This window comes from Pichia membranifaciens, assembly GCF_001661235.1.
Source record: "Pichia membranifaciens NRRL Y-2026 unplaced genomic scaffold PICMEscaffold_2, whole genome shotgun sequence".
NCBI classification, from domain to species: domain Eukaryota; kingdom Fungi; phylum Ascomycota; class Pichiomycetes; order Pichiales; family Pichiaceae; genus Pichia; species Pichia membranifaciens.
Window position 1 is genome coordinate 2,339,180 of NW_017566983.1, and position 19,979 is coordinate 2,359,158.

The 19,979-nt window shown below is 40.9% G+C and overlaps 8 protein-coding genes and 1 non-coding gene across 9 annotated transcripts; 5 read left to right on the forward strand and 4 right to left on the reverse strand.

Moving 5' to 3' along the window:
• The first annotated feature begins 679 nt into the window (after positions 1-679).
• Positions 680-753, forward strand: PICMEDRAFT_t53. The gene has a single exon. It is a non-coding gene; the product is annotated as a tRNA-Asn (tRNA).
• Positions 754-918: 165 nt separating this feature from the next.
• Positions 919-2,964, reverse strand: PICMEDRAFT_19581 (hypothetical protein; the record flags this gene model as incomplete). The annotated part of the gene is made up of 3 exons (XM_019162129.1): positions 919-1,506; positions 1,948-2,574; positions 2,659-2,964. Coding segments are annotated over 3 exons (1,521 nt in total), but the record flags the coding sequence as incomplete, so codon positions are not given.
• Positions 2,965-3,848: 884 nt separating this feature from the next.
• On the reverse strand, positions 3,849-6,164 carry PICMEDRAFT_11063 (hypothetical protein; the record flags this gene model as incomplete). The annotated part of the gene is made up of 1 exon (XM_019159746.1): positions 3,849-6,164. The coding sequence occupies one exon, from the start codon at positions 6,162-6,164 to the stop codon at positions 3,849-3,851; it is 2,316 nt and encodes a 771-aa protein (XP_019019256.1).
• An 850-nt stretch (positions 6,165-7,014) lies between these two features.
• On the forward strand, positions 7,015-8,250 carry PICMEDRAFT_41965 (hypothetical protein; the record flags this gene model as incomplete). Its single annotated transcript, XM_019163117.1, has 2 exons — positions 7,015-7,819; positions 7,988-8,250. Coding segments are annotated over exons 1-2 (1,050 nt in total), but the record flags the coding sequence as incomplete, so codon positions are not given.
• A 1,393-nt stretch (positions 8,251-9,643) lies between these two features.
• On the forward strand, positions 9,644-12,060 carry PICMEDRAFT_58439 (hypothetical protein; the record flags this gene model as incomplete). Its single annotated transcript, XM_019163299.1, has 2 exons — positions 9,644-11,143; positions 11,428-12,060. The coding sequence occupies 2 exons, from the start codon at positions 9,644-9,646 to the stop codon at positions 12,058-12,060; spliced, it is 2,133 nt and encodes a 710-aa protein (XP_019019258.1).
• Positions 12,061-12,478: 418 nt separating this feature from the next.
• Positions 12,479-13,556, forward strand: PICMEDRAFT_67610 (hypothetical protein). Its single transcript, XM_019163500.1, has 2 exons — positions 12,479-12,569; positions 13,146-13,556. Exons 1-2 carry the CDS (start codon positions 12,551-12,553, stop codon positions 13,448-13,450), a joined length of 324 nt encoding a protein of 107 aa, XP_019019259.1. The 5' UTR covers positions 12,479-12,550; the 3' UTR covers positions 13,451-13,556.
• A 254-nt stretch (positions 13,557-13,810) lies between these two features.
• Positions 13,811-14,912, forward strand: PICMEDRAFT_15967 (hypothetical protein). The gene is made up of 2 exons (XM_019161038.1): positions 13,811-13,906; positions 14,259-14,912. The coding sequence occupies exons 1-2, from the start codon at positions 13,862-13,864 to the stop codon at positions 14,655-14,657; spliced, it is 444 nt and encodes a 147-aa protein (XP_019019260.1). The 5' UTR covers positions 13,811-13,861; the 3' UTR covers positions 14,658-14,912.
• Positions 14,913-15,118: 206 nt separating this feature from the next.
• On the reverse strand, positions 15,119-17,728 carry PICMEDRAFT_26606 (hypothetical protein; the record flags this gene model as incomplete). The annotated part of the gene is made up of 3 exons (XM_019162453.1): positions 15,119-15,175; positions 15,635-16,592; positions 16,740-17,728. Coding segments are annotated over 3 exons (2,004 nt in total), but the record flags the coding sequence as incomplete, so codon positions are not given.
• A 1,166-nt stretch (positions 17,729-18,894) lies between these two features.
• Positions 18,895-19,515, reverse strand: PICMEDRAFT_24548 (hypothetical protein; the record flags this gene model as incomplete). Its single annotated transcript, XM_019162356.1, has 1 exon — positions 18,895-19,515. A coding segment is annotated over one exon (621 nt), but the record flags the coding sequence as incomplete, so codon positions are not given.
• Positions 19,516-19,979: the final 464 nt, after the last annotated feature.

Consider the following 19,979-nt stretch of genomic DNA (forward strand, 5'->3'; position numbering starts at 1 on the left):
TCTAGCTATTCTATTATGAATATCCATTGTATATGTACACGTTTTCTTATGTTTGTTACTTAGTTAAAAACAACTTATACAACTCTTAATAACTAATGATTCTAAACACAGATAGGAGACAAAACCTCTCCTATTTATACACTCATGACGTCGGCTAATCTTTCCAGTTTTAGATTACTTGATGCCTTGTCTTTAATAAGCCTCTTTCTCTAATTTATTGATATTGACTTCGGCATCTTATCTCAACAAAAAGAGCCTTGTAATGACAAGGCATCAAGTAATCTAAAACTGGAAAGATTAGCCGACGTCATGAGTGTATAAATAGGAGAGGTTTTGTCTCCTATCTGTGTTTAGAATCATTAGTTATTAAGAGTTGTATAAGTTGTTTTTAACTAAGTAACAAACATAAGAAAACGTGTACATATACAATGGATATTCATAATAGAATAGCTAGATTACAACACTTATCTCTTGATACTTATTGACTTCGGCATTTTGATTTAACAATAGCTAAACTTCAACAAGAACACGTGAAAGTAGACATGTCAAAAACAGAATTGAGTACAGATGAATGAAAGTTCTGAGTGGTTTCCTTGATTATCTTTGAAACGCTGCCTATATCTTTTCTAATGCAATAGTGCATGCCATGGTAAAACATACAAAATAATTTTATGTTATTGACTGGATGGCCAAGTTGGTTAAGGCGTGCGACTGTTAATCGCAAGATCGTGAGTTCAACCCTCACTCCGGTCGGTTTCTTTTTATTTTTTTCTTGTTTGGTTCACCTACCATCTCTCGATAATTTGGGTTTTAAAGCATGTCACAGATTCTTCCAACAGTAAATTCACTAATGTACAAAATTATTTCAGTTATTATACATATTCAAGCAACGAAAACGGTCATTTCTTACACATAACGGAACAATACTGCCTTACGCTTGGTGACACTATCTTTACCATGTAAATGTAAGAGATCCTTATTTTCTGGATCAACCTTGAGCAGTTCGTCATCCTTTTCAGTCCAAAACCCTGAAACATCGTTCATAACAAGATCTCCAGTTTTCAAATAGTTGATAATAGCTTGTATGAAAGTGCCCAACATACCACAAGAGCAATCGAACCAGTAGTTCAACCAGAGCATAGAAATACCAGTTTGATCACTGATATCCTTAAACAACTCATATGGCGTATTCCCGTCTCCAAAATTTCTGAAACACTCTCTTATGTTACTGATCATAGTAGAGAGATCGATTTCACCACGATGTTTCAATGGCTCAGGATCGATATCTATTAACTGTCTGAAATCCATTAAACCATCGTCAGCCTTGACATCCACCAATTCCAGATCATTATCACCTTCTTCACCAAGGTGTGCAGCGGTAGATTCAGAAATTTCAGGACTAACATGTTCTGACATGATTTCTGCTGCATCCTTTTTATCGGTATTCGTATTAGATTCCTCTAATTGAGAATCGGCCAAAGCGATATCATACTGCTTCATTTCATCCTCAGTTGCAGCAGCAAAGAGGTTTGCACCATCATCATTGGAGACGGACTCGACCGTTTGTGAAACTTTGTAGCTGACTCCATCCACCGCCTTGCTACTTCTAGCATTAGACTTTTTACCGGCCGACAAAGTCTTGGTATCCGCAGCCTCCGTTTCATCAGTTTTGAGGTTATCTTGCACATTTGCACTATCATTCGAGCTAATTTCATTTGCCTTAGTTTGTTCAGCAGATACATTAGCTAAAGCTTCTAATGCTCCTTCAGCAGCAGAAGTTTCGGACAATGAACCGTCAGCAAAAGTTTCGGTACCAAGTTTTCCTTTAGCTTTAGATAAAGCCATATAGGCCGTATCAGACTCGGTAAGCTGATCCGAACCTTCGAAAGTTTTGCCATCTTCGACTGTTTTTGCCTTTGCCAAAATCTTGTCTTCCTCATGCTTGACCCGCTTCGAAGGTCGTTCCTCACTTTCGTTACCGAAGACATCGACTTTGTAATCTTTACGATCATTTCTGGAACTCATGTTCTTCATCGGTTCAGGTTCGATATCTCGCTGTTGACACTCTTCATAGTATGCAATATACTTTCTCAAGCCAAATTTAGCTGCAAACTTCCTATAGCGATCTCTCCAGGACATGGTGGAATGTCTAGGGTTCAACTTATGCAGCTCTTGGAAAACTGCTTCCGGGATTTGTGAGACCTCATGCTTCTTTTTGCCAGATAAAACCATCTCTCCGTTCTTGTACAATAAAATGTGTTTACATAAAGCATAATCTTCTTCAGAGGTGTATTGCGACTTGATTAAAGAAGGTATGTCTTCTATTTTCTTAGGTTGGTTTGTTGCAGCATCTATTTCTGGTTTGCCTGTTTTAGGGTCAATTTTGTAAACGAAGGCCAAGTTTGGAGCTAGAACTTTTCGATATCTGTATCTAATCGAATTACCTGTGTGCTCAGATAATGGTTTCAACTGAGCGATCCGTGCAAAAAAAGTATGAGTTGATCTCAGGTGAGGGTTTCTTCTCACCAAATCCAGTATGAAATCGTCTTCTTCCTTCGTGAACTTGTTGGACTTCTTCGCCTTTGTAGGATCGTGCTTTTTTGTGACCTTCTTCTTGGATGAAGGTTTAGAGTCCAGCGCGTTCGAATCTCCTGAAACAAAATCAAAGGGGTTTGCGTCAATGCCGTCTCCATTTTCATTCAACTTTTCGTCCTGTACAGGTTTGATAGGGAATTCTCCGATATTGATATTCAATGACTGCCCACTGGATTTGCCGACCCGATATTTGTTGATATCCAACGGCGTTTTCTTTGAGAACGTGTCATGGATATATTGGTATAAATATTGGTAGGCCAAATCAGTCCTACTTTTTTCCTTGGAGGGGACAAGCGCCAACGCATCCAAGTTACCGTCATCGACAACCTCACCGCCTAATGAGGTGATCATCGTCTTCAAGTGGTCGTTTTCTTCAGAAAAAACAGGCAGGGAAAACACAAGACCCTTCAACAGCAAGGAAAAATCCGTGCTGGATGGCGTTTTCATGTCAGCATCGTCATCATCCTGATTTCCATCTGCTGATAATTCAACACCTTGCTCCTTCACAACTTCTTTGATCACCTCATCTTCGTCAGTCATCCCTCTGTCATCTCCTTCATTGATCTCTGTCTTTGCCGCCACTTCTTCCTCCTCGGCACCCTCCACATCATTCTCTGCGTCTCCACCTTCGATAGCATGATTGATATCGTCAGCGGTGGCAGCCTGCGCAAAGGAGACGGCGGCAGCTGCGACTGCAGACTTCGCAATGTTGTTTATGTCCAGCTGCTCCAAATTTCTCAACTCATCGTCGATGTTAGTCGAGTCCAGAATGTTCACATTCGCCGTGCTATGGCCATCCGCCTCCTCGTGGTTCTCAAAGGTATGGCTCAGCTCATTTTGCAACTGGTTTTGTAGTTGCGACTGGATCTGGTTCTGAAACTGGGTTTCGATGTTACTCTCTTGTAGGGCTGCAGCAGTCTCACCCTCGTTGTTCCCATACGTGCCGGCTTTGTTTTGCGAAGCACGGTCACGCTGTTTGTGTGCTTTGTCTCTGCCAGCCATAGTGCCTAAAGGGTAAAGAGCTCCGATATATTTTTCGAAAAACTTTAAAGCCCTATCCTTATCAACAGACGTGTCCCTCTGGATGTTTTGGTGGTGTTGTGATGTTTCCGTCACCAAAAACATGTGCACCAGCTGGGAAGGCAAACGGGAAAAATCAGAGTCAGCTTGCGATGACAAAAGGAAAGAAAAAAAGTTACGCGAGCCGATTGGCGCAAAAAACACAAACTATCTACCTACCCAGTATTTAGAACTTACCCGAAAGGCGTCTCCGAAGTCCGAGATTCTTCCTTCTGCACAACAACTTCTCGGGATAACAACCCTCGTAGTTCCTTGCTGACCTTGATCGGCTCGGCGGCAGTAGTACCGTCAGTGGATTTGCGTTCCACAGAGTGATATCCGACGCCGCTATTGCTTCTGTCGATCAATTCGATCATCTGCTTAAACTTCAAAAACAATAGCTCCGAGCGAGTCAACAAGTCGTTGATGTCAAGTTTCCCGCTCAAGTCATTGATGTACCTGAGTATACCGTCAAACCCTTTCAACGTCTGGATGATGATCTTGCTGTGTTTCTGCAAAATCGCCAACGTAAAAAACAATATGAACTGCGACGAATAGTAGTCCGTCCACATGATCTCCCATAAGTCCATGGTCTCGTAAAACGTGACCTCTCTTTTGAACCAGACCAAAAGCATTCTGAAGAAGAAAAAAAGATTGCTAGAGTCGCATTTCTCTAGGTGGACATACAAGTCGGGAAGCATGAACTGGACCAACTCCGTTAGCGTCAACATTTGGGATTTCATGCCTCCCAAGTCCCGCAGAAAGTTCCGCTCCATCCGATCCATAAACCTACAGAAGGCCCAGAAAGTTGTCGGCTCATCTTGGAAAACGTAATAGAGAGGCGACAGCAAATCGCTCATACCTTGGACATATCCTAAATTCTGGTTGATTTCGTTGTACGAAAAAAGAATGTCTCGCAAAACAACCAAGTTGGGATTGTTGAATAAACTCTTATTACCATTACTATCAATGTCGTCATCGCCATCATCGTCGTCATCATCGTTGCCGTTGGTATCTAGGATATCCTCTCCGCGAGTATTAGTTTGCCCGGCTATTTTTTTGTTTTCATACAGGTCGATTTCCCTGTCTGTCCGTTTGAGATCCTTGTAGATCCTTGATTTCTGATCTTTCCAAAAAGCATCGTTCCTTTGCCTTTCCAAATCCGCCATCCAGTTGTTCTTGTACTCGTAATAATTATTCTCCAACGTTTTAGCAAGTTGCTCTCTCTCAGCTGCAGAAGTATCCCAAGGATACACCCCCAACAAAAACAACCACGCTTCTTTTCTAACATCCATCTCCAAGCCAGAGTGGAAAATTTCTCCCAAGACCTCATCTACCGTATACTGCAAACAGCCAGCAGAATCGAAAAATGAACTCCATTTTTCCTTGTTAATCCTCTCTTTCCTTGTAGCTTTGGAAACTTCGAGCGGGGTCAACTCAACAAAGCTGTCACCAAGCTCGGACCTAATCAATTCTTTATAATAGTCGTTCCCAATAATCATCTTCCGACTCTTTTCAGCTTCTTCCTGAACACTTAATGCCCATTTAGCCAAGTATACATTAGCACTATCAAAATCATCTGTGATCTTTTTCACCTCAGCCCTATCAACAAAGCGTTGAATGGATTTGGGTAAAACATTATTCTCAATTGCATTGTTAATCTTTTTCTTAGCAAACCCGGTTATCGACGCTAGGCCAGTCAAAACAGTCCATTTCGCAGTTGTCAAAGCCTGTCCGATCTCGGCATTTAAATCGTAATCTTCAGTAGTTTTGCCCTTGGAATCTAATATGTTGGGGACAAAATTCAGGGCATCCTCTGGTGTACAATTCACCAACAACATACCTGGCTCAAGCGTACTTTCAGTCAACGTTGCGTAATTCTTCAAACAGCTGATAAAACGATCACCTCCCCAGTAGAGAGAATTACCACCAAACTGATTCTCGGAAAAGGGGTTGAATGTCTGGCTTTTGAGCTTCTGTTCACGCTTCGTTCCAGCAGACTCATCGTCATGAAAAAATAGAGCCGGTAAACGATCACCTTCTTGCTTTGGATGTAATATTATCGAGCCTTGCCATAAATTAGTAGTTTTCGGTCTAACTTGAACAGTAAACAATTGGTTTATAACTACCCCAAAAGAGTACGAGGATATCGAGGATAGACGCGGTCTGTCAATGAATCGGCTCACCTTGGGAAAGTTGGAAACACCCTTCACTGAAGAGTCCATCGCATCGTTGGAACTTGAAGAGTAAAAATCAAATTTCTCTCCGTCGAGTCCGTAAAGATCAAAATAATCTAATGAACTCTTGTCTTCTGTTGATAAGTCGGTATCCGCTATGAAGGAGATGATCAATTCGTCGTTTTTCGAGTCCGGATAGGGTTTCACTATTGTCAAATACCCAGCAACATTATCTTTTTTGGCCGATGTCAAATGCAAGTAAACTTTGGCTTTGGCGTAAAGAACTTGTCCCTTTCCAGGGGGAAACCTTCTTGGTGTCACCAGCATCGCCATCGTTTAACTTTCCAAACCAATGCTTTAGTATCTGCAAACAGAGATCAGCCAAAGCAAAGCACCTGCAATTCTTGACCAGAAGGTAGAAAAGCAGCCCCTGACAATTAAATAGACCTATCCAGCCCATGCCCGGTTGAGAGGGGGGCTCAAACCTGGCACAATTTTCCTCTCCGCATGATCGATTGATCACAGGTTCTTTTGCTTCGCTTTTGGAGTTTTCCGAGAATTGAGCCACACGTCGTTGATAACCAGAGTGAACAATGTAGTCTTCACTGGTGGAATATTGGCTGGTGCTTTTGGCTCTATTGCAGAGAGGAGGCCCAATTTCCAAAGTTACCAGTTACTACATATAAGGCAGCACAGCTTCAAGCTCTGAGCATCTTCATTCGCTTTCTTCCTTCGCGTTACACTACATTTTCCATAGCCATACTGTAGTGAATGCATTTACTGCCAAATATTGGTGCAGTGACAGGCACGTACTTTATTGGTGTTGGGGAGGAATGAAGATATTAAACGTGACATGATAAAAAGGCGCAAACTTCTATACATCTGCAGAAACATCCTAAGTTTGTTATTTTTATTTTCTCTTATTTTTCCTGCCACAAACATGTTTGAAGTTGTTTGTAATGAGTCAGTATAATCAGCACCTACACCTACTGGTGACCTTGACTACTACACAACTCATGTAGTGACGAATCTCGGACTTGGCTGTAATCTCATAGTCAATATTCTGTGTTACGTAATCCTTCTTGATCGGAAGAAGATGTCACATGAAAAGATCTTCAAAGATAAGAATCTAGTAGCTGCAGTCTATTTATCTTAAACTATTTGTCCAAACAGAGGGCTCCCTTGGCGACAATACAGTGGAATGGATATCTCTCAGACGGAATATGAGAGGTTGTTTGGGACTCTGAACGAAAACCAAACCAACGCTTTGACCACCACAAATGATTGCGTTCTTGAAATCGTTGCTGGTCCGGGAACGGGCAAAACCAAGTTACTCGTTTCCCGTGTCGCCTATCTACTTCTCAACCACAAACTTCCAGCCTCTGGAATTATTGTGACAACTTTCACGAAAAAAGCTGCTAACGAAATGATAGAGCGTCTTTCTTCGGTGTTAAAGAATTATGATGGCATTAATCTCAAGCAATTACAAATAGGAACGTTCCACTCTATATGCTTTGGTTATTTAAAATTCTTTGGAAAAAGTATTGGACTTAACAAATTTACCATAGCGGATAACAAAGATCAGAAGGACGTACTTCTTAAAGCCATAAACTCTTTGGGACTAGAAGACGTAAAGACCGACAAATCTTCGATTAAACGCGTCCAAAGTTACATTTCTCAGCAGAAATCTCTAGGTCTACATCCAGAGGATGTCACTATTGCTGATCCGAGTGATCGAATAGAAGCACAGCATTTTCAAGTATACTCGGAATACCAAAAAATTTTGAAGCAAAATGCTTTAATTGATTTTGACGATATTTTAGTACATACATACAAGCTTTTAACTATTCGACCGGAATGCGTTTCGCATGTGAAACACATACTAGTTGATGAATTCCAGGATACCAACACCATTCAACTAAAACTAATATTCAAATTCACACAGTATTGTAAGGACAATATAACCATTGTCGGAGATGCAGATCAGAGTATTTACGCTTTTCGAAATGCTTCGTATGAAAATTTCAAAATTTTGGAGAGTTTGGCTTTGGAAAATCGTCGAGACTTCATCAAAATAACTCTTGATCAAAATTATAGATCGACTAATTCAATTTTGAAGATTTCAGAAAGCTTGATGAGACATCAAGAAGGCAGAGAAGATAAGATTTTGTTGTCTAACAATAATAAGGAGGATCCGGTCCATTATATTTGCCATAAGTCACATGATGACGAGTCTATTTTTATTGCTGACAAAATCTCAAACGTGATGAACGATAGCGACAATAGTTATACTCCAAAAGATTTTGCTATAATTGTTAGAGTTTCGAGAACCTTTCTATCGTTGGAGAGAGAATTGACTCGGAAAGGGATTCCCTATAAAATTGTGAAAGGCCAATCTTTTTGGGATTTGAAAGAGATTTCAATGACCATAGATTGCCTCCGAATTATTGCAAACGATGACTGGCTTGCATATAAGCGTACAATTGACTGGTTAGCAGTGGGTTGTGGAACCAAGATGATTGAAAAGATAGAAAGTGCAATTTTTACCTCAGGCTCCAGTGTGGAAAATGGTGTTGTGAACAACATTGTAACCGAATTTGCCACGGGAATAAAGCCAGGTGCGTCGACGAAAGCAAAAGCTTCTCTTATTCATTTTTTGTCATTAATTAATGAATGTCGTGCCAAACTAATAAGTAGTGATATTTCTGACTTTTTCAATTTTGTCACGCAAAAGTTCAAATTAGTGGACAATTCATTGAAAAAAAAAACAAGCAGTAAAGGTGATGATGAGTTAAAGTATGATATTACAGAAAACTTATCCGAACTTCGTAAACAGTTAGAGCAATATAATCCAGAAGAAGATGAACAGTTGAGAAAAGCCCAAGAGGATGTATTTCAACAATTACCGGAAAAAACAGAAGATTCACAATACATCAAAGAAGAAAGCATCAAAAATGATTCAGAACCTTCAAAGGAAACTTTTTTATCTGCATTTTTGGACCACATATATCTTGCTGAAAGTATTGCTTCAGATGACCAAGCTTCTCAGGGGAACGATTTGGGAAGAGTTACACTCACTACAATACACGGCTCTAAAGGATTGGAGTGGCCTGTTGTCTTCCTCCCCTCGTTGGTCAACAATATCATTCCTTCGAGGTTTTCACTCACAGAAACCAATCCAGACAAGAAGAAGATGTCAATCAACGAGGAAAGGAGGTGTTTTTACGTGGCTTTGACTAGAAGCAAGGATCATTTGTATCTAAGCACCTATCATGGCGATGAAAACTCATACCAGCCAGTTTCGCCTTCGTGCTTTTTGAATGAGATACCCAGAGACTGCTACTATGACATAAGTCCAAAAGCCCACACTGCAATATCTACGAGTAAACAGTTTTCGTTGAACTCTTACAGAGATCACAAGAAGTTTACTGAATCACGCATGAAGTTCGTCGGAAAGCCTTCTCTTGGATCCCCCTTGTACAGCCCGAAGCCAGCTCCCAAACTGGTGGGGACAAATGGGGAAATATATAATCCAGTCACGGGGGCACTTGTGAATGTCAATGGTGCTCCTAGAAAGAAAAGGAGATTAGGTATGGGAAGGCCTTACAAACAGCTGCTTCCGTCACGGAAGATGTGAATGAACCATAGCGAGTTTACGGCTGTGCAACATGAATCTGTAAAAAAAAAGTACAATTTTGAAAAAAAAATATTATCATCTTTTCTATGTTCTTTTTTCAGTGTGTTAAGCACCTTTTGTATTTATTATTCAGTAAAATTTCAGTAGATAATTATATAGCAAACAACAACACAAAATGGCTACACTCATACCTCCTCCTTCGAAGAGACAAAAGAAAGATGCACAGCAAGCACGTGAAGTTGACCTCATACCCACTGACCTTCCCAATGTCTTGATCAAGTTCCAAGCTTCGGATACTGGAGAATCGGTTGGTGGTTCTATTAGAGTTCCTGGAGCAATTACAGAAAAGCAACTTGAAGAACTACTTAATGAACTTAGCGGAACAGCTGATGATCCTATTCCTTACACCTTTTCTTTGGAAACGGACAAAGACTTGGTAGATATTAGAGACAACTTATACACATCAGTACTCAAACCGGGACTAAAAACAACTGAAGATTTCATGACTCTTGTCTATACACCACGAGCAGTTTTCAAAGTCAAACCGGTGACAAGAGCATCTGCTACTATCACCGGCCACGGGGCAACAATATTGGCTGCACAGTTTGCACCTAATACAAGCAATAAGTTAGTTACCGGTGCTGGTGATTCAACTGCGAGAATATGGGATTGTAATACACAAACTATCCAAAAGACACTAAATGGACACAGCAACTGGGTATTATGTGCTCAGTGGTCACCAAGAGGAGATGTCATTGCTACTGGGTCGATGGATTCAACTATTCGATTATGGGACGCCAACAATGGAAACTGCCTGGGTACATTAATAGGCCACACTAAATGGATCAGTTACTTGTCCTGGGAGCCTGTGCACATGGTCGAACCTGGTAACAAACCCAGACTTGTCTCTGCATCCAAAGATGGATCAATTAAGATTTGGGATACCGGAACGATGCACTGCATAATGACGATGTCAGGACACTCTTCTTCTGTCTCTTGTGTGAAGTGGGGTGGAATGGGATTAATATACTCTGCATCGCATGATAAGACTATCAGAGTTTGGGACGCAAAAGATGGTAAATGCTTACAAGTTTTAAAGGCTCATGCTCACTGGGTAAACCACCTCGCATTATCTACCGACTACTCGCTAAGAGTAGGTGCATTCGACTACAAGTCAGAAGAACCAAAAAATGAGAAAGAGGAACAAGAAAAAGCCAAAAAAATTTTTGAAAAAGTTGCTAAAATTGGTGGAAAACTAGTCGAGAGATTGGTAACCGCCAGTGATGATTTTACAATGTTTTTATGGGAACCATCCAAATCAAACAAGCCATTATGCAGAATGACGGGACACCAAAAGCTTGTGAATCACGTCTCATTTTCTCCTGATGGAAGGTATGTTGCTTCTGCATCTTTTGATAATTCGATTAAATTATGGGATGGAAGAGATGGTAAATTTATAGCCACATTTCGTGGACACGTTGCTCCGGTGTACCAAACCTCTTGGTCTTCTGACTGTAGACTATTAGTGAGTTGCTCCAAGGACACAACCTTGAAAGTGTGGGATGTTAGGACTAGGAAATTGATGTCTGATTTACCAGGTCATCAAGACGAAATTTACACTGTAGATTGGAGTGTCGACGGTAAAAGAGTTGCTAGTGGAGGTAAAGACAAGTCTGTTCGTATATGGACACATTGAGATACTGACTTAATCGGGTTCTACGTGTTCACATATAACTTTTTATGCATGTGTACGCTCAAAATTAAATTTTGTTAGAACTGATTTTTGTATACTATTGGCTGGGGAAGATGAAGACGCGTAATATTTTTTAGCTTACTACTTTTCTGATTAATCTTTACATATCTTCAGGTATCTTGGAACCAGGGAGCTGTGTAGCTTAAGCTTGAAGTATCCTTCAGGCAAGCAATATCACAGGAAACAAAGCCATGACTACTGCAAAGTTCATTACGAGTCCAAAAGTCTCGTTTATTGTTGCAGCCCTATTGCCAGAACTTGGAATTGGGTACAACGGCCAATTACCATGGAGTCTCAAGCAGGAAATGAAGTATTTCAGAAAGGTGACCACTGCAACAGTAGATCCCAAGAAAAAGAATGCGGTTGTAATGGGCCGAAAAACGTACTACTCTATACCTCAGAAGTTCAGACCTTTGAAAAACAGGCTTAACATTGTCCTGACAAGAAACATCACCAAACTCCAGGAGGAAATGAAGGAGGAGCTAGCTGCCAACGGGGACATTCTGCGACTATCCAATTCCTTGAAACATACTTTAGAAAGTCTAACCGAAGCTGATCAAATCGAGGAGATATTCATTATTGGCGGTGCAGAAGTGTATAATCAGCTCATGGCCCAAAATCATGACCTAATTGACACGATCTATCTAACAGAAATCACGCATAATAACAAGCTAGATATGGACGCATTTTTCAAACTGGACACTGACCTCTGGAAGAAGTGTGATCAGCAAGAATTGACAAATCGACTAAGACTCAAAGGACTACATGAAGAGTTCCAACTCGCCGACAATCAGCAAAACGAGTTCACTTTCCACTTCACGATGTGGGAGAAAAAGTGAAAGCAATGCCGCTAAGTTCATGAAAAGAAACTTGCTTAGCTATAATCTTTATAGTAAATTTTATTAGCAGTATCATAAAACCCCCTCACATAACACCCATGAACTTCACCCAAATGTAGATAGCAGGGAGCAACTTCTTATCTCCAACCCTTTTTACCCACGTGCTTGTAAACAGGTCTAGAATAAATCTAATGTACAAATAACCCGCGCACCGCACTCTGTTATTGGATCCGGTATGCTATGCAGGTGGACTGGTAGAAGGAAAAAGACAGTCACCGCGAAACTTGCCAGTCGCTCTGGGCGGAGAGGCGAGAGAAAGAGGAGCAGAGGGAGCGAGAGACAGTCAGGGTGAGGGAGACCGAGGGGAGCAGGACGCACAGGGTATGCAAAAAAATGAATTTTTTGGTTATTTCACCATTGCAAGACCAACACGTTCTCAAGTGTGACATCAAAGAAAACTTCCGAGGACAGATACTATAGATAAAACAAAATGGCTGAATCTCACAGATGTAAGTACAAGATATCAACCGACTCCAATTACAGAAATGGCTGAAGATAAACGGAACGAGATGTCGATACACGATGATTATGTCGAAAATCAACAAAAGCACCGAAAGAGAACACACAAGTATGCTGAACATATTACCAGATGACGCAGAAAACCCAAGTGAAGCACGCTTTTGAACTGGACATATCTACATCAAACGCAAAGCGGCATAGCACGAAATGAGGGGCACGCAATCTTCTCTTATCTTCTGCAACAAGAGGGTGCAATATTCTCCAATTGTGAATTCCATTTCAAACCAGTAACAGGGTATTCTGTTTTCACCGTATATAGCTGGCTTATTTGATATACGATAGCCTGCACTGGTGTCGAATGAATGCGCCCTACGCTGAATGTTATATGCCGAATAGAAATAACTCAAGGAGGTAGTTAGATGAGAAGAACTCAATAGCATACTTCAAATTGGTCATCGTTCCATTATCTCTTCTGTTATGCCCCAGGCATATTTCTCCAAGTTTCCAACTGAAAACTGATACTAACATTATTTTTTCTCCTCTTTTCACCATTTCTTTTGTTTCAGTGTACGTCAAGGGTAAGCACGTCTCATATCAAAGATCCAAGAATGTCACCAACCCAAACACTTCTTTGATCAAGATTGAAGGTGTTGCCGGTAAGGATGACGCTAAGTTCTACTTGGGTAAGAGAATCGCATACGTCTACAAGGCTTCCAAGGAAGTCAGAGGTTCAAAGATCAGATGTATCTGGGGTAAGGTCACCAGAGTTCACGGTAACAACGGTTTAGTGAGAGCTCAATTCAAGAACAACTTGCCAGCTAAGACTTTCGGTGCTTCCGTCAGAATTATGCTCTACCCATCTAACATCTAAACCTCATCAATAATATCTCTTCTATAAATAAATACTTCAAAAATTTATAAGTCTAATGTGATATGTAAACTATCCACATAGTTAATTTAGCTGTAATACTTTTCATTTCCATTTCAATACTTTGATTGATGTGTTTCATGTGCTTCCAGCAAGTACTTGAATCAGGTGGCTAAAATATCACGTGATATTACGTAAGCAATAATCAACACACCCGTACACGGGTGACGTAAGCTTATAATGGCACGCATATTAAAATTGGCAGCTGTGAGGGGAAATTGTCTCGCTTTTGTACACCGAATGTTTAGAAGAACAGGATGAAGAAGAGTCCAGTATGTACTAAGTTGATCCTGGCATGTCACTAAAGCTTCTAGCACACAAGCAGGCAACTGACATATATTATTCATAGCCACAATGATACCTTGGGAGGGTTTGATTCCATATGGTCTTATCTTAAGTGTAAGTAGTGACAAGATTTGAATGGAGGAGATATATCTGAACTATTCCCCAATTTACAGTTACACAAGTCAACTTCACAGCTTCAATGCGTTCATAAAGTCAAAATTGTTAGCAGGATATAAGCATAGAAAAGCTAGTTTGCAAGAAGCGTTCTTTGCACTTCGTTTTGATCATGAAGCATGCATTATTGCTTTGCTTTTGTGCAACAAATATACAATGAAGAGAAGGATATTAGTGTTCAAGGTCAAAACAGCATGCTTCATCTTGATATGCAGTTTAATTAAACATGTAGAACTGGATTACTAACATTATTTTTGGAAACAACCCATACAACTATTCTTTCTCAATCTAGTTTTTTGCACTTGCCGGTGGTGGTATGAATGCAATCACCATTTCATCTCTGACACGTAATGCACAAGGTCCAAACCACGAGTCCAACTATTCTGTTCCAACTGAAGAAAAGGATTGGGTTAGACCGAGAACAAAGACTGATCAATGGGATAAATATCTAGCAGTTCGTGATTTGAGACTAACTGGTAATTTCAGAGGTCAAAAGGCAGAGCCTGAAGCTGAGGAAGCTTTCGAAACAAACTCCGTTGTCTTTGCTTCTAACACATTGAAGCCATGGGTTTTGAGAAAGCACATCATCATGAAGAACTCTCCTTCGAAATGGATGAAGAAGTACAACTCGGAAAGAGAACAACAATGGGAAGCTGTGAAGGAAAACTACTTGAGAAGTATGCAAAAATAATTGCATTCCTGACATCAATCCCATCATTGTTTTCTAGTTCTACAACTCTTATTTAAATTCATCTATTATTTATTCAATTTTTATATGTTTTTATCGATTTCTCATTATTATTCTTAATACATATCTCTGCAAAATTCGATGGCCTGTTTATAAGCATTTTTCCAGGGCAGTCTACGTCCTAAATTTATTCTATGGCTAAATCGATAAGATGTATATGCTAAAAACGCTTGTTTTTATAGAAATTCCCAAAACAATATAAACTAATAAGAAATTAAAGTGAAAGTAAAAATGAAGAAAATAATAAAGATTTTGATTATGAAAGTTGAAGTTCGAAAGTAGAAAAAGAGATCGTCAATAATAATATACAAACAAGTAAGTGGAAAAGGTAATATCAAGCCGTAAACCTCAAAAGTTTAACCGGTAGCTATCTCAAAAATATGTGAATCTAACTTACAATTTCAAATGCGCATACTCCGACGCTTGAAAAAATCCATGACCTTCCTTGCAGTTGATGTTTCCTTTTCGTTTCTCTCAGCTTTATCTTGCACGTAGACACTAGACACTCTACGATCTGATTTGACATTGGAAGGCTCCAGCGGTTTTCTTGCAGTCTTACCCTTTGCATGGACACTTTGATGACCCCCATTATTTGGCGTTACCTTCCTTTGTCTATGTATTATATTTGACTCTTGTGGATTATAGGAAGGCTCGGAATAGACCTTTGGAGCTGGTGTCACCTTTGGAAGTGATGCCACTTTTGCTGTCGATATTTGTTTCGCAGAAATAGTATCAACACTTTTTACAACATCTTCTGCAATAGAATCAACATTATTGATCACGTAGTTGCCTGGAGCTGTAGGCTCTGGAATACTTTGATAAAATGTGAGCAAACTGAAACGTTTGTATTTAGTACCAGCTGCACCTGCGTTAGCACCAACTCCAGATGCAGTAGATAGAGTGGGCGTGGGTTGTGTTACTTTATGGTTGTTTGTTGGTGAGTTATTTTTTGACTTTGCAGAGTCTGATTTACCTTCCTCAACGTTTTCCTTTTCAGAATCATCAGATTCCAATAGGGTAGTGTCTTTATTATCGCCATCAGCGTTATTATTGATTGTGGTATCAGCTCTATCAGGTGAATCAGTTATACTTTCTGCTTTTGCAGTTGCTGGTGACAAGTGGTTTTCTTCCAAGTTTGTAGACGAACTAATGGCATTTTGTGAAGCTTGTGTTGTTCCTTTGGATATCATCGATAGAGTATCCATTGCATTCGTTAATAAATCCATAGCATAGGAATTTCCATTATTCTGCTTTTCTTGTATAGTTGGTACGGTTGTTGAGGTGTTTTCTGTTACAGATGGAGTTTTGCCCTCATTCACCTCGTACAACTTGACCCCTGTATTATCTGTTTCTGCTGGTGATATATCCCGGAGAGAATTTGATATTAGTGACTCAGTAGTGGAAGAATATGTACTGCTGTTGCCAATCTTTGGACGTCCAGTAGCTTTTAAAGAACTTTCTGAAAAATTTGTAGTGGCTATAAATGATAATTCGGAGGAATTGAAAACATTTGAGGCGGTATATGATGGATGATATGATGTAGGACGGGGCTTGTTAGCTCTTGATGACGGTAGTTTCATAGTGGAGTTAGCAGGTTTATTGAATACAGGTATTGGAGGTGGAAGCACTTTCTGGTGCTCGGGACTTTCTTTAATGGTTTCAAAATTCTTGTTATCTGAGAGGATCGGCACAAATGAAATAGGACGTTGGTTTGTGTTCCTTACTGGAGTTGTCAAAACATCTGAACCGTTACTATAACGCCTTTTAATTTCAACATCTGCATCAACAACAGCTTGCAATGCAATACTTGCCGTTGAACCTGACCTTGAATGCCTCGTTGGACCATTAGCAGACGAAGAGGACGTAACGACATTATTGCTGGAGGAGCTTGACGGAACCTTTGTTTGTCTGACAGGAGATGTTACAGGTGAAGCTTCCGCTGATGGAATTGCTACAGTGTGAGAAGTCTGAGGTGCTGCTGGATTTGAATATAAAGCAGCTTGCACATTTTGAGTACTATATGACCTGACACTTTGCTTATTCAGCATTAATGATGCAGAGGTTGGATTCTCCATCAACGACATTCTTCTATTAATCTTATCCTGTTGTGTCAAAACCTTGGTAGATCTGTAATTTCTGTCCCATTCCATTGGAGTTACTGACAAAAATGGTGCATGTGGAGCTAACCATTGATGGGATCTTATATCTTTCAGATTTATCCTTTTGTTCGGATTTGAAACCAAGATTCTCCTTAATAAATCTCTTGGAGTTGGCTGGATGTATTCAGGAAACGTCAAAGGAGTATGTGTGATGTAATGATATAATCGAGCAATGTTACTGCCATCAGGATTTTCTGGATCATCATCAAAAGGTAGATAACCTGCTAACATTGCGTACAAGATAACACCACATGACCATATGTCAACCTTTTTTCCTTCGTAAGGCTCGTTGCTAACAACCAATTCAGGAGCTGCATAGCACGGAGAGCCACAGCTTGTTTTCATTAGATCGTTGTTAGCATTGTGGAAAGAATTAACGAAACCAAAATCTGTGATTATGATGTTCTTATGCTTATCGAGAAGTAGATTTTCAAGTTTCAAATCTCTGTGAACAATACCCTTTGCGTGCATATAGTCAACGCCTGAAACCAATTGTGCAAATAGTCTGCAAGCCAATGATTCTTTCAGGTATCTATGATCCAGAATGTAGTCAAATAGTTCACCACCGGATGCATATTCTAATACTATACCAATATATTTGTCATTTTGGAGCACTTCTACCAACCTCACAATATTTGGATGCCTTAGTTTTTTGAGAGCTGTGATTTCTCTGTATATTTTTCCCTCCTTTTCAGAGCCTGTTGGAATGGAATCTCTTTTGATCAATTTGATTGCGGCTTGTGATGGTAGCTTTCCATCTTTTCTCCAGCCTAGTTTGACCTTACCAAATTCACCTTCACCTAATGTTGAACCAAGGACATAGTTACCAAATCTGACTTCCCTTGGAATTCTACGCTTTCCAGAGATGTCCAATGATCTTCTGCTGTCTTTGTTATTTGAATGATTAGGAACATTGCTGTAGTAAGAGGACGATGAGGAGGAAGAGGGCGGGATGGGCTCTTGTTGTTTAGGGTATTGTTTTGAGCTAGACATTGTAAGCTAGTTTTGCAGAAAACGGGACTAAAGTTGCTTTGTAGTATTATAATGGTGTTTCTTATCTTGTAGTTTAGGAGGAAATGGTTTAGCAAGGATGATAGTATTAGTGGTAACAACTATGCCTATACTTGATCTGATAAACGAAAAACTTGTGCGTTTATAAGAGTATCAGCTATGAGAAAAATTGTCAGGGGAATATGATTGGTCAAAAAAAGATAGTTGTAGAATTATCACAAACACAAGTCAAAAATGGAGTTGATTGGTCTCAATTTCCTGTGGCTAAACTATGTGTATAAATAGCTTCAAAAGCTTCTATGTGAAGAAACAATTGCTAATACTTGAGCAAGAAGAGGCGATGGTGTGCGTTAAATGCAAAGCAGAACCAGTAACCTGTTTTTGCTATTGTTGTTTGACACCGACGAAGCGTGCAACGAAGTAGTGCTTTTAGTTTTCGTTTGGTGTCTTGCGGAATGTGGACGGAAAACTTGGCGCTACAGAGTCTGTAAATCGTTCAGTCAGCCACCGAGTAGGTCCAAGATCAAGACAAGGTCAAAGCCAAGGCCGAGCAGGACGTAAGTGATGGAGATGCAGAAAGATACACTGAAACTGCAGACCAAAAAAATGGAGCAGAACCGACCCACCGATTCACCGCCCGCTGTCAACAAACAACAACAACAATCCCAGCCGGAGGTCGATATATCGACAAATAAGGTAAACAAACACCCGCAACACGCCAAACCAAAACAAGCCCGCGGACGAGCGCGCTAAAGGGTATTTATGTTTTCCCGTTTCAGGCAAGCCACATGCCATGGCTTCACCATCGAAAAGGCGGGAAGCAGTAACGAGACCAACCACATTGGGGAAATCCACATGGCGAAGCCTGGGTGCCCTGGTGCAGACGGACGCCCAAATATGGGCGTCCGATGGAGTACCTGATAGTAACCAGTTGGAGACAATGCACTTAGTACATTGTACATGCGCATACTTGGTGGTTGGTTGTTGTGCTGCTAATTCCATCTCTCAGTGAAGGAACCGTTGAAAGCCCGCAGGAGCCGGTCCACCTTAAGTTGGCCTAAACCTTGGATGCCCGATAGCTGGTCGGTGTCGGCCTCAACAATTCCCCGCATGCTGCCGAAGGCGACGAGGAGAGATTTGGCATCACTCTGGCTGACGCTTTTCACGCTGGAGACAGTGTTGACGACCCGCTCGAGATACTTGCCGTCATTTGCAAGCACGTCCTCATCCTTAGTCCGGCTCCCCTGGATGATACGCTTGCTCGCCTCCTTCTCCACGTATTTGAGGTTCTGAAGGTAGTTGGCGCACTGCTCGTTTGTCCAGGCGAGAATGAGCGTCAATTTGTTGAAGAGGCAGAGCTTGTTTAGTTCCCGCACCGTGTCCTGAAAGTCGTCGATGTCGACGTACACGAGCAACACCCGCAAAGTGTCCTCGTGGTTGTACGATACCTTCTTGAGTTTGTTGTAGATATACTCAGGGTGCAACTTGTGATACCGAAGAGAGAGAAACAGCGCAACGCACTTGGAGTTGATCACGTAGTCGACGTCCTTGATCTTGCTGTTTGTCTGGTAAAATGTCAAGTGCTCTAATAAAGGATTTCCCGCCTGCGACCGGGAGACTTGAATCTGGTTGAAGGTATGCATATCTGCAGCTCTAGTGCCCATTGGGGGTGGCCTCTGGTACCTTTCTGCCATGCCCGCCGGAGGTACCCGAGTGGGCATAGTAATTGGGGCAGTGTGGTCGTTAGCATCGTTACCTCGACCTGCTGGACTTCCAACAGGTAACGAAGGTCTACTTACACGTGGAGGCAACGCATCGCCTGACCTATTACTTTCACGATTGGCTGTGTGGGGGGGCAGTGATGAAGGCGGTTTCACTCTTTCGGGGAGTTTTTGTCTCTTGCTCGTTTCCTCTGCGCTTGCTCCAACTCTTTTATCATTCAGTACAGCACCTGAGCCCACACTAGCGTTCCCAGCCGCCTCACTTCTCATTCGGTTCACTGCCGCCATAATATTAGCAAACGAGGTTGTGTCCGCCTTATTTGTATTTTCATTTCCTTCTTTTCCTTGCACATCCTTTCCATTTTGGCCTCCCC